This window comes from Temnothorax longispinosus, chromosome 11 (assembly GCF_030848805.1).
Source record: "Temnothorax longispinosus isolate EJ_2023e chromosome 11, Tlon_JGU_v1, whole genome shotgun sequence".
Taxonomy (NCBI): domain Eukaryota; kingdom Metazoa; phylum Arthropoda; class Insecta; order Hymenoptera; family Formicidae; genus Temnothorax; species Temnothorax longispinosus.
In genome coordinates, this window is record NC_092368.1 from 3206014 (window position 1) to 3219777 (window position 13764).

Below are 13764 nucleotides of genomic sequence, written 5' to 3' on the forward strand. Positions count from 1 at the left end.
CTCTCCTTCTCGCGTCCTCGTCCCCCGTTATTTATTTCAGCCGCCCGTTCCCCTTTGTCGCGAAACGGACAAGTTTCCGCTTCTTCCTCGGACTCTCGCATACTTCACGAGCCTGCCATAATCCGCCGCGTAAACACCGCGGAGACGGTCTATACACATTTATATCTGTCGATCGATCCGCGCGCATATACGGGTGTTATCCATCGTTCCGATTGTCGCAATAACTTGACATTGTTATTTTGTTCGCCGACGTTCGCGATGATTCTCGGTGGGCGTCGCGGACGCGCGTCTGTCTCCTCCCGATCGCGAGATATATCTATCGCGGAGTTTTCCCGCCAACCTTCCCGCAGTGCAGGAAGTCGCGGACACTGATCTTCGTACCCCCGCGCTTAGCTAAACAGCCTCGTCATCCTCGTCGCCTGCCAACTTATCACGCGCGTTCTCTCCCGCACTAGCTAACGCGTCCGAGCCAAGTCGGAGGAGCGCGTCTTCTTTCTCGGCGCGTCGCGAGTGACAGACGACCGAGTCTGTCGCGCGGAATCTATCGGGGCACAATTTACGTCGTTCACCACATATCCTTCGGTCTTCCGCCGAAAAACACACTCGAAATCTCGCGCACTATCAACTACGTCCCTCCGTTGTGTCGGATACGCGCGCGCGAAAATCTATCGCGCGGTCCCTTCGAGGAAAAAGAAAAAAGAGCGAACGGGGTGGAAATCGAAGAGGGCGATTATACCCGATACTCGAGAGGGGAGATGGATTCTCTTACCTTGAATAATTTCTTAAGCCTCCGGTAGCCGCGAAGTAATCGCGACACGTACTGCTTGTTGGAATCCAGTTTGATTGATTGAAGCCACAGTTGCGGGAACGAAGATGAAGGACCGAAACCGAAATGACGGGGGGGGGGGAGTTTTGTAGAGCGGGATGAAAGAACTGTTTTTTTCCTTATTATCTTTTTTATGCTGCTTTTTTTTTAGTCGCGGGGATGGATGCGATGTAGACGGATGTAGTTTAAATACTTCGAAAAGCGGATCTGTGTCGCGGTAGCTGATGTTGTCGCTACTGTTGTTGCTGCTGTTGTTGTTAACGATCTGACTACTGTTGGTCGTCACGTCGTCGCGGTCGCCGATCACCGACTGCGTACTCCCGACGACGAGTGTGTTGTTTCTCACGGGTCAGTCTCGGATAAGTTACATATATATATGTCGCCCGTATATTCTCACGTATATATATATATGCATGCGCGGGAACCGAAGAACGAAAAACACGTTCGTGGCCGTTGAGAGCCGTTCGCTTACTGAATCCGACGGTTGGCGTGTCCGGGCTGCTAACCCGCGCTTTCTCCCCACCACGAGGGTTCGCCCGAGTTGGCGGCAAGCTTCTCCGTCCCCCCACCACTTCGTAGGGCACCGACGGCGAGGATCCCACCTCCCACCACCGACGCGAGGGTCTGCATCCGGGAACGGTGGTGGGGCACGGCGTGAGGGGTAACGCGCGCGCTCCCTCCGCTACTCCTCTGCTCCTTCTCTGCCGCCGCCGCCGTTGCCGCCGTCGCAACGCGTCGCGCCGCGCCGGTAATCTTACCGCGAATCGTAAAGCACGCTTACCCCTGCGGTCAAGTGCGAAAATTGCAACGAAAGCATCGAGAGAGAGCCGCCCGTTTCTCCGAATTCCGCGCCGACGAAGGGTCGGAATGCGCGTCGCCCCGGAGTTTCGGGAGAACTCCGCTCGAATTTACAAGTGGTCTCGCGTTAGCGTGAGATTAATGACCCCGACGCGCGCGCGGCGCAGCTGCCACGGATGGAAGCGCAGCGGCATCCCGAAACCCACCCTCCCCCGTGCCCCCCGAATTTCGAGCCGCGACGACGGGCGAACGCCGTAGGGCGTTAAAAGCGAGGCCTCGCTCGTCCCGATACCTTCGCATTATCGATGGTAAACAGCGTCGACTGTTTGTCACCGTCGCCGTTTCGCTCGCGACGACTTTACGTTGCGATTTCGAACGGGCGAGCGCCGGAGGGGAAGCGCGTGTGTGCGCGCCTATCGTATCGTGGACGGTGGTGGGGCCCGACGACGGTTTTCGCGCCCGGCGGGTGCGGCGGGGTGGGGAGAAACCAGGGAAACCCCACGCACGGCGCATGCACCGGTCGCGCAATTGGCGAAGAAGAGGGGGAGGGCGAGCAGGGGGGGTTCCCTCAACCGACGGCGCCAGGATCAAGCTCCCCGTCCCCGCGTGTTCCCTTTTCCACCGCGTCCGGCAACGCGCGGCGGCTGGCTCCTCGTCGGTGCACTCTCCCGCGTTGGAAGGGAGTGCACTGATCACACGCGCGGCGGTACCCTCTCTCCCTGCCGCCCCCCTTCCTCTGCTCCCCCCACCCTTCTTTCGCGCTCACTCTCTCTCTCTCTGTCTATTTCTCGCTCTCTCCTTATCCCGCCAACTCGATGTGTTTGTTTGTTTATAGTCGCGTTCTGGGAAATACCCGATACGCGAGTAACGGAGTCTCATACACGCGCCGTGCCGCGCGCGGCCGCCTGCATTCCCATTCTGGACTTGCATCCGGTCGGTTCTCGGATTCCTCCGAGACTTCGGAAAGCGGCCGGTTGGCGGTATACGCGCGGCTCCGGTCCGGGTCGGAGACTCGAGAGTCTCGATGAACGGACGCTTCCCTTTCTTTTCTCAGCTACCTGTGTGCCGGCGTCTTTCAACTTTTCCGCAGCGACGGAAAAGCTTTTGAATAATAAAAAGTAGACATCGTAGTCTCCCTAGGGAAGCAGGTATATTCTCGCAATGACATTCCAGATTTTTTGACCGCGCCTAAGAATAGAAACGGTTCCGAAAGCAGCAGGGGGTAAACTTACGATACTTTACGCTTTTACCGCCGCATCCTGTGCTATGCCTGACGTTCTACGGTTCCACACGGTTCCCCGATATCCCGTATTCCGATACCGCGCAGTCCAGTTACTCCGGATACGAGCGCGTCCGCTTATAATTTATTAATATAGACGGAGCGCGATCGGGCGCGCGGTCGCAATCGTCAATCATCGTCGATGCTGGCTGCCGCGCGCGCGTTCCCTTCCGTAAATCTTCCTGACGCGCCGATAGATAATCCTCTCGCAGCGGAGTCGTGCGGTCGACGCGCGCGGCGCGGGCGGGCGGGAGGAGTCGCGCGCGTACGAGATCGATAGCGGAGAACGCGCGCCGTGGCCGCTTATCGACTGGCGTTTCTGAAAAGTAGTCCACCTATAATCTCAGGAATGCACTACGTCACCGGCAATCCACAATGTACATACGCGCGCGCGTGCCTGTCTCTGCAGATCGCACGGCAAATATTGTACAATGATGTTGCGTAATGATGCGTAATGGCGATGCCGCGTGACCTATACGAGAGTACATAGCGGGGCCCACATGACGCGACGATAACGTCGAAGATGACGGTTAATTAAGAGCCGCACGTAGAGATGCCGAGAACACGGAAGCCTTACGGAAGGCACGCTTTGCGAGGAAAATCTCTCGGAATTCGTAAACAGGAGAATACTTCCTATTTTTCAAATTTCCTTTCATTTTTACGGATAGTTATATATATATATATATACACCTATGTGTAAAAAACATAAAAATAAATAAATATTATTAAGATATTATATTGACATATATATAAATATATAATTTAGATATATATACAACTTGATTATATAAATTATATATTTGTAAATGAACTTTGGAACGCGTAAAATCCTATTCCGAGATCCTACGTGTTCTTTTTTCGTAACGTCACACTCTCGTGCTCCTAAACAAATATGTACAAGTATGAAGGAGATTTTAGATAATGTCAAACAAAACTCTTGAACTGCGCAGCCGATCTATCGGTTTTCCTGCGGCCGTGGACGCCAGCTGTTCCTCTCTGTTTTTCCACTTTTTATCTAGTTTTTAGACCTGCGGGGAAGGTTCCGCTGTCAGGGGGAACGTCCACGCAACGCAATATATCGGGTCGAACGTTTCCACAGCGGGAAAAAGGGAGAGGGAGTGAGAAGGAGAGGAAAAAAAAGAGAAGAAATCTTCGGGATGCTGCGGCGCGTGCATAACAACGATATATAAACGGCCGGCAATTATTCACCGAACGGTATGATAATGCCTGGTGATTCGCGGAAGAGTCAACAACAACGCCGGCGGATCCTCTCTTGGACTTTGTCGCGCGCTTGTTGCGTAAATAAGATATCGACGTGCAAATTCCACGTGCCGGGGCAATACTATTATTAAATGAGCGGGTCTCGACGACAGATATTAATAATCGTGAGAAATGCAAAGTCATTGAGAAACGCACATCAATCGACGGTTGCCGTAGCTGACAAACTCAGCGATTTCCCTACGTTCGCCATTCGTGCGGATGTAAACGCGTATATTGCGCTTCCCTAGGTTCAAAGGACCCGGAGCCCGCATAACGTTCGCTTTCTGACCACTGACACGTGATAATGAACGAAAAATATGTACGCCATGTGCCTCGGGTCTGCCTTAAAACCATTTAAGAAAGACCGGAAATAACAGAGCAAACACAAAAGAAGAAAGTCCTTTGGATGCTTTTCCTTTCCTTCTGGAATAATCTCTCGGGAGGTCTCTTTGCCAAAGGTATAAGGCTGTAACGCGGAGTAAAGCGGTCAAAAGTTTTCTAAAAATAGTTCCACTGTTTTTATTATGGAGTTGAGGCAAGCCAAGGAAATCAATGCTGACAAGGTCCGTCAGCACGATATCAAGATGTTTTGAAAACAAGAATACGATGAAATATGCTTTGCAAATAACACCATCATGATCTCTCTTTCTCTCTCCCTCTTTCTTCCTTTCTCTCTCTTTCTCTCTCTCTCTCTCTCTCTCTCTCTCTCTCTCTCTCTCTCTCTCTCTCTCTCTCTCTCTCTCTCTCTCTCTCTCTCTCTCTCTCTATGTGTATATATATAATATTAAAAAGATTTCGTGTTTGGGAAAATATTATCGATGATATAATAATATTTTCCCCCGCGTCGCCTTTGAATTCAAAATATTTTTACGTCGAGGGTGAAATTCCCATGTGCGAGGCGTCAACAACTAAATACACTTGACACTCTCTCGGGAGGTTTCCGCAGAAATTTGTCGCGAAGTCATCGAACTTCACGCTATCGTCATCGACGTATACTTTGGCCCGCGCCGTCGCGAGCCAGGAACAACCGCGGACTGTTGTCGTAGTCCCGTAAACGGGGACGGAGAATTATCTCTCCCTCTTTCTATCTTTCTCTCTCTCCGTACAAATTAGCGCGTGAAAATACACTTTTGCGAAATCGGCAATGGCCGGGGCCGCCGTTCTGGTATGTCAATGAACAGAAATCCTTGTTCCCCTTCGGACGATCCCCCGCGATCGCCGTCACATCTCATCCCTTCCCCGCCGCCCTTTCTCTTTCTCTCGATCTCGGCTCTCTCGCGACGACGAAGGCCGCTCGCGACTTTCAAATACGCGCTGTGCGCAGTGAGAACAGTCGAATCATTGTTTGCATGATCGCGTCATTGTCGTCGTCGTCGTCGTCGTCGATCCCCACCTTAATGGGATGATGATAATGCAGACTCCGAAATTCGATCGCGGAATATTTTCGGATGGGGCGCGCGACGCGCGCGGCGGAGAGTCGGTGTCTCGAGATTGTTGCCCCGGCAACGACAATAGGCGGGATTAGCGAAAGGCGACAGTTCGTAATTATCTGACAAAAAAGATGATGCACACACACACAATAACGTAATATTCCTTCTTATTGTATACCCGTGCATCGATGCAAGATGCTTCGCTGCAACAAATGCGAATGCAGGGCGTAAATAATTAGTAAATCATGCAATATCAATCTTTTAATTAATGATATACTATTAATTAATATTGACAATACACATTCTAGTAATATTTGATAGCTGGTTTTTTAATCAGATGTGATAATAACACGGGAAAAACGACAAGAGAGATCATCATGGACAAATTTACGAGCGAGTAAAAATAGGTCACGAAATTTCAGTCGTAGACGACTTTCCTTCGGTTCCGAAAAGAGAGAGAGATAGAGAGAGAGAGAAAGAAACAGGCAAACTGTAGACGCGAGCATCCGCTGGATATGACGCGTAATTAAGGATGTGCGGAATCGGGGTCGTGACTCTATCCTCGGCGGCATCACAATGCGGAAGCGCGTATTTAGCGCACCCGGTATACGCGCGAGCGGACGTCTTCTATAGCGGCTCACTCGTACTCGGGCGTATACATATATATACGTCGGTGTCAGAAAATCTGCTGGAAAATCGGTCACGAGTGACTAATCCGGCCGGAATTCACGCTCGTGGGTTCGCGATTGTTCCGCGGCTCCGAGTCGTGGGAATCGAATCGTCATCGGCCGGGAAACGGCGGGAGGCGAAAATGCATTAACGCGTCATAATTCGTTCGCGGTGTGACGGACGAGAAACGACCGTGTTTTTTTCTTCCTCCCCTGATCTGCAATTTCTCTGGAATGGAAATCCGCGTAAGACGCGCGGATAGATCGCGGAATAGAGTTTTTCGGGGCGGATCTAAAGAGATTCCGATATCCCGTTTTCTGTAGGATGAACAATTACGGGGCCGGCAATTAAGAGGGAATAAATACCTTGACTTACCGAAGAGCGAAATTGGACGTTAATACTCTTTAAACATCGCACAGAGGATATTCCATATTTAAAAAGATAGCCCCCCCCCCCGCTCCCCCCTTAATTGCCACGAGCAACGCACGAAGGTAACTACAGCTCTTCGCGGAGGTCTAGTTGCATCGGTGATTTATTGATGATAATTGTACGGTAATTTAATTCAGATTTGTACGAATTCCCGACGAAACGGGCCAGAATTGAAGTGGTCGAAGAAGCGCCCATAATTCTTTCAACCCCCCACATTAAACTGCTACGCGGATGTACGCGCGGCCGCCGCGCTGTGCGTGAGCGCGTCATTATTCATTTATCAAGACTGTTTATTACGAGCGGGCGAGCGACCGGAGCGACTACCGCTTCGCGAAAGAGGAATAACGTGCCGCGCGCACTTTCTTGCCGACCGCAACATAACTCGAACGTGTAGCGGTCGATCGCCGTAAGGGAGACGTAGGCGAAGAAGGCGGCAAGGTGCACACCGTCACACGACGCTCATGTGTCATAAGTCATAATGATACGCGATAAAATTATCGTAACAATAACTACCTCGCCTTTGTTTGGATCGTCGGCCCCGAAAGAGCGCATTCGAATAGCGCTAAACAAATGCCCGGCTAATTAATGAATGCGCGCGCGCATGCGAGGGAACCTGCACACGCGGAAAAGAAAAGGGGGCCAGCCGGCACGCGGCGCAAATAAAGGCGCGTCCGCAAACACACGGTCGTGCGCAATTGTCATAATAATCGAAATTACGCCGATTGCGACGCACACCGCGCGATCCCGTAGCGGCGATATCACTTCCGCTTCATTCCTCTCTTCCCCGCCATGTTTACGACCGCCATTAACTCCCGCGGTAATTAAAGGCTAATCTCTTTCTTTCTCTCCCTCGGTCTCTTATATAAAAAGTCCTCAAATTCTTCAAAAAACACATCAGATAACATTCGGTGTCTCGACTCTCCGCATGTAATAAATTGTATATACACAGTGCGAATGAAAGTTTGTATCAATTTGAATAAAGTGCACTTTGGATTGTGCAAGACAAAATGCCGCGCTTTTTTCTCTCGCGCGTAACAACGGGACTCGTCATCGACGCGGTTAATCCCGATGCTACGTTGCTGTTTTAGCGTTGGACGCTAAAATTTCACACGTTCGAGTGACATCTACGCGAATCGACATCCGCGGGCGTAAAATTCCGCCGTCCCAATCATCGAATTCCAGAGCGCCGATTGCTCCGGGCACGGTATCCAGGCGTTTACGTGACTAATTAATCGGGAATTCGAGGGAAATCGGTCGCGTTACGATGTGTCCTGATAAACATTCTCTCTCGGGCTCGGGGACTCGGCGATTTATCGATCACAAATCGTACAACGAAGGAGGAACAAAACCGGTCGCGGCTAATTACCGCGACCGCCGCGACGAGTACGGTACGGGTTCGTTGCGTGACCGCGTTAATTCGCGCGTTAATCGCGAGAGAAATGCGACGTGGGGTGGCCGTAGATCCCGATCCTCTTCGGACGATAGTGTCAAATTTGTGCAAGTGCGTCAGTATAAGCTAACATGAGGACCGCTAATCTAAAGTCCATATATTTCCATGGTCATGCACGTTGATGATCTCGTCGATCTTCTAATGTATTTATTTGACTAATGTCCATTTCCACCAACGTAGATTAACTTTAATCTCGTTTTAACTTATTTTTTTTTTAATCTTTCTCTGGCTCTAAAAATTAGAAAAAGATAAAAGTAAGTTAAACCGAAATTAAACTTAATTTACGTTGGTAGATAAGGACATAATGGTTTTAGAGCAAATAGTTTTGGTACACTTCTAGAAAAGCTCTCTTTCCTGATATTCGAAAATACACACCTTGGAAAACGTGATACAACGTAATAATTCTTTGCGATCGAAAAATACGACCATCAACCGTATCGAGACCGTCATGTCATGTCATGCGTGATCGGCGTGACCAAGGAGTGACAACGACGTAAAACAGATCAATCGGCAAAGCCGGTTGTTTGTGATAAACAAGCGGCTGTTTGCAGCCGGCCTATCGATTGTTTATGACGGGCGGGCGAACTCTCACTTACAGCAGCGTAGTAAATTGCGTAGGCAGCGTGAATCATTCTCGTGGGCAGGCGACGATCTTCGGACCTCATTCACTAGTCTCTGATACTCGACGGCGTTGATTACAGTGGCGGTGGTGGCGATGGCGATGGCGACGGGCGACGGTGGTAGCGGCACAGCGGCGACGTTGGCGGCGGTGGTGGCAGCGGCGGCGGCGGCGGCGGCGTCGGAATTGCAGAAATCACGCTTCTTAATTAATCCCCCGAGCGAGCGAACTTCGTCCGGTCGATGGGTCCGATAAGGCGCACGTGAACGAGCTTGAGGGCAGAGAGGGGGGAAGCTGAATCGGCAACGAAATAACGTCTACCGAGTTTGCTGCGCGTTTGCTCGCGCATTACGGCACACACACGCCGGGGCTGCGGAGGAAATGTCTTCATCTCTCGTCTACCTTTCTCCCTCTTCCTCTCCTTCCTTCTCCCCCCCCCCCCGCGAATTAAAAATACGCCGTGCATGTATTTATAGCTGTTGCAATTAAACGTTGCAGCGTTGGCGCGCGCGTTACGTCACCGTGAAAATAATCGACACGCACGCACGCACGGTACGTCGATGTTATTTGCAGGTGCATATTGCGCGCGAGTGTGCGTACCCATTTAAAAAAAATCGCGGCGATTCATTCCAAGGCGGATAAACATCATCAATTAGTAAACTGCGTCGAATTGACACGCGCGGATCACGAAGGAGGAAAAGAAGAATATGGATTTTACGCCGGCGTAAAAATATATACGTAGTGTGTTATTTGCGCGTTAATCGCGTTAAAAACAACTTGCCGGACTAAAATAAGCGCGATTATTGCGCGAACGGGTATCGAGCGGGAAGAGAGAGAAAGAGAGCGAGAGAGAGACAGAGCCGGGATTATCCGGGATCTTTCGCGGAATTGATCCGGTTGATCAATCACCCCTGAGATTTATCGCGACGGACGGGGGCTCATCACTTCGCTTGGAACGCCATTTTGACGCGGAAACGCGACTTTGACGGTCGCAGTTTGTGACGTTTCGCCCAAAGAGAAGTTGCCGCGAAACGGAACGGCCGCTAACGAAACCGTCACTGCGTGTCGACTGTAGTCTCGATCCTTGATTCGACCCTCCGCGGCGCCGACCCCTCAATGGCGCGACTATTTATTGCCGAATCGCCAACGAAAATTTGGCAGCAACTTACTGGGACAATGATGCCACGCCGCGTCGCGCTCGTAACGATCGGGAGAAGTGTGAATAAGAGCGGCAATTAGCGATGTAATTTTTCTGAGTAATTAGCGGGTCAATCTCCTTGAGAGATCAACAGAGTTATCACCGGTTTCGGTTAATCAATAGGTTCTCTTGAGAAACATGCACTCTCCTACACTGCAAATCCAACTCTAGGTCTGAAACTCTTCTTGATGCCGTTTTAAATCGCGTGATTTGACGTATTTAATTATGTAGTATCATGAATTTCGGACAAGATTCGCACAACTAATTCGTACGGTGCACGTCGGTTTTAGTTTACCCCTTCCTTTTACCGCACGACGACGACTGACCTTTCCGCGATGTTATGATTTAACTTTAACGTAATACATAAAGAAGAGCATAGACAATAGATATCGCTAACTCGACAACTATACATGTATAAACAGCTGGCATACGTTTAGCCAACCTCTGGTCTAGAATTAAATATCCTATCGTCATTTAAATCACGATTGAACGTATTAACTTTTAATTGAGTACGATTAAACGTTAAATAACGCAAGAAACATGTATAAAGAACTTCGGTCAAATGTGTCATTTTTAGATGTAAAAATAGCACACTTGGATTTGCACAGCATTTTTATACGCCGGATGGCATTTAGATTTGTAGCGGCTACGTATAGATTCATTAAGATGTCTCCTTGCTTATCAATTAAGATCTGTAATGCGGGATACGATCGTTACTTCTGTTAATAATGGCAAGTTGTTAAGACCCTGACGAAGGGAGATCAAATTGGCGCCTTCTTATTGGCGGTTGCGACCTAATTTCCGCGTCCGCGGATTCACGGGCCCTGAATCGCTTTAATGATGCAGGGGGGGTTTGAGCGAGATCAGGTCGCTCGAAATCCGGCCGAATCTTCCTCGCAATTAAGCCCGATAATTTGGCGGACGTGAAAGGCGGAAGAGAGACTCTCTGCGCGGCGATGGGGCAATTGCAGATCGTTATCGTCGTGACGGCAAAGACATATACCCAAGATACACGGGAGGGATAGATTCGTCGAAACTTGGGTTTGGAGCTTCTGAACACTTCTCGAAGGGAAAAGTATCGGTCTCGGTTTTTTCATAAAAGATGGACCACTGACGTTGCCTTGTTTTTCGCGAAAAAGCGAAACGGAGTAAACGATCCCGTCGCGTCGAAGGAGATCCTCGATCGATCGTGGGTGGCCGCACATTCGTTGCGGTGACTTCCGGTACGTCGCGGTCGGTATAGCGGGTGGACAGAAACGGACAGGTACACCGGGGCGAAGAGTGCAAGACGGGAAAGGCGGGTGGGAGGAAGCCGAGGTGTGTGTACGTGCACATAGGTATACGGCGGCGGCCGCATATAGGATGACCTGATTTGTATTCGCCGGCGGAACGCCGCGTTCGCTAACTCCGACGAAAACCCACATCTTACGGAGTTCCGGCGCCTCTCGCTAGCTATTGGTCACGCTTTGAATGCGAAAGCGACTGAATTGTCTTGCATAGACAAAGGAGCGTGTAATTTTCTGCAAGTCCCCGTGGCCGCACGACGCCGAACCAGGCTGGAAATATCGCTCCGAGCTTTTGACTATCCGCCTCCGGGAGTCGGGGACAGACACGCGCGCGTAAAAATAAAAGACGCCAAGTACTAGCCCCCGCGCTTCCGCTCGACGTTACCTCGACGAAATATTCGATGAGCTATCAGCGACACAAATAACGCGAATTATTCGGTACCCTACTTTTCGAAAGGTCTCGGAACGTCCCTTTCCGAACTAATTCGATTTAACCCTTTAAATATATCAAGACGTGAAACGAAAGACAAATAACTTTGGTTGCAGAACACACGTGATGTACTCACAGTTTTATTTTAATCTGTAATCCTCGATCTTATTCGATTTATCATAAAACAAAAATGCTATTTAAACATTAAGCGTTGTATTTTGTATTATATTTTATCAAAATAAAAATATTGTAAATTTGAAGTTAAGATATAAGTTTTGTAAGTTTTAAAATTCGAGGGATGTTATTTTTAGAGACAAAGCAAGGTATTTGTTTTGTGTTTAAAGAATAGAATATATTAAGAGGAAATATGAAAAAGTATGAAATGATGAACAGGATAATGTTAATGTTAACATTCTCACATTGTGAGTAAGAAAGGTATGAGTGTGTTTATATAAGGTATATTTGTAAATCAAGTAAGTCCACTCCTTGGTTTTTGTTGCTGAAATGGATTAGGCTTCGAGTTTAGCGCGCAAATAATAAGTTTCGTTGTATAAGGATTGTGTTATTTATTTCTATTTAAAGGATATAATTAAGAAGAAACATAGAAAAATAGCACGCGATAAGTAAGGCAGGTATAATGAGTGTGTTTATATTTGTAAACCAAGCTCACTTGTTGGCTTTTGGAACTGAAGTTAAATAAAATCTATCTATCTACTAACAATGCTGACTTTGACACTTAGCGTATGACTCTTCGCGACGCAGTTTATTCATTTCATGCGCATGATTTTTATCAGGTATAACCCGATAACGTTTCGCGTTCGTCTGGCGCGGCGATGTCGAAAATGCGAGTTTCGAGTTGGTTTATAGACCACTCGTCGGCCAGTAACCGATGCGTTTAACGCACCGGGGCGGGCCAGACGGCCTGGAAAGAGAGCGAGAAAATATTTTTTTCTCCCCCTCCCCCATCCCGCTCGCGATATATTTTCTTTCCTGGTCGTTCGGGATCACGCGCGCGGTTTATTCGAGCACCGTGCGTCATCGCGCGCATCTTACAGCAATAACACAGACCGCGATCGAAGAATCGGCGGTGAACGATACTCCCAATGGCAAACAATATGATTGAGCAACGAGTTACAAAGATCGATACGATACACGCGCTACATGCCACACGCGTGAATCGCAATTATTGACGACTTTTCGCGCGCGCCATCGATCACCGTGTCACCGATTCGGACAAACGCTTAATAAATATCTACCTTGACATATTTTGCGAATGAGTTGAGGCGTTGATTTACAGTCTAAGACAGGAGGTAAAGAAAAAAATGTAAATAAGAATGTAAAATAATGATACACAGGCGATTCGTTGCTGCGCTCTCTCGAAATGAACCTCCTGGTGTCGTCTGAGCAATTAACTTGAGAAGAAAAATATATAAATCGGATAAATTCATATATCTAGTCATTGTCCTTTGTGTTTTCTATAGTCTTGTTGTTCGACGAACATCGGGGAAGAACAGAATGCATTTTCGAAGGTCGGGTATCGGGGAGCGAAGTGGAAGGTGCCGAGTAAACAGGGAAAAGAAAAATATTCGAAAAATGTTTTCAAAGAATCCGTCGTACTGCTCCTAGTCAATGTGTCCACTTTCGGACAGCAATTATCGGGGTCGCCACGCCCGCAAGGATATCCAATGGGACATACCTTTGGGCTTTTGCGAGCGGGGCGTGCAAAGCCGATTGCCCTTGTCGCTTGTTTTCCATGAGCAGGTATAAAATTCGGGAGGTTGAACGTGTGCGCTCCGCTGGACGGAATTTTCGGACGGACGGCGAAAATATTTTTCAATGCAAATGCCGGTCAGGTGGGCGCCGTAAATCAAAAGGGAACAAATAGAGAAAAGTATCGCCTATGCATCCTGGCGTCTCCGTTGGTAACGAAATTAAGTCGTAGGCGTGCAAACAAAGGGCAGCGAGGAACGGATCGTGGACGAGGATTATTGTCGAAGGCTCAGATGCTTGAAAGTGCAAATAATTGTCGAGCGAATAACAGTAGGTACTAACCGTTTAAAATTTAATTTTACTGTCAACTAGTTTATCCG

General features: G+C 48.9%; 1 protein-coding gene across 3 annotated transcripts in view; it reads right to left on the minus strand.

The window, feature by feature from the left end:
- The window catches only part of Pdk1 (Phosphoinositide-dependent kinase 1), a 289915-nt gene that overhangs the window by 13286 nt on the left and 262865 nt on the right, over positions 1 to 13764 (minus strand). The window contains exon 1 of one of the 3 annotated variants that reach the window (XM_071792444.1): positions 8738 to 8893. The exons of 1 other annotated variant lie outside the window; for it this stretch is intronic. In XM_071792444.1, the coding sequence (XP_071648545.1) occupies positions 8738 to 8806 (69 nt within the window). In that variant the 5' untranslated portion in view covers positions 8807 to 8893. Of the gene's footprint in view, positions 1 to 769; positions 1320 to 8737; positions 8894 to 13764 lie in introns of those variants that run through there. One more of the 3 variants, XM_071792445.1, reaches the window with a different exon arrangement.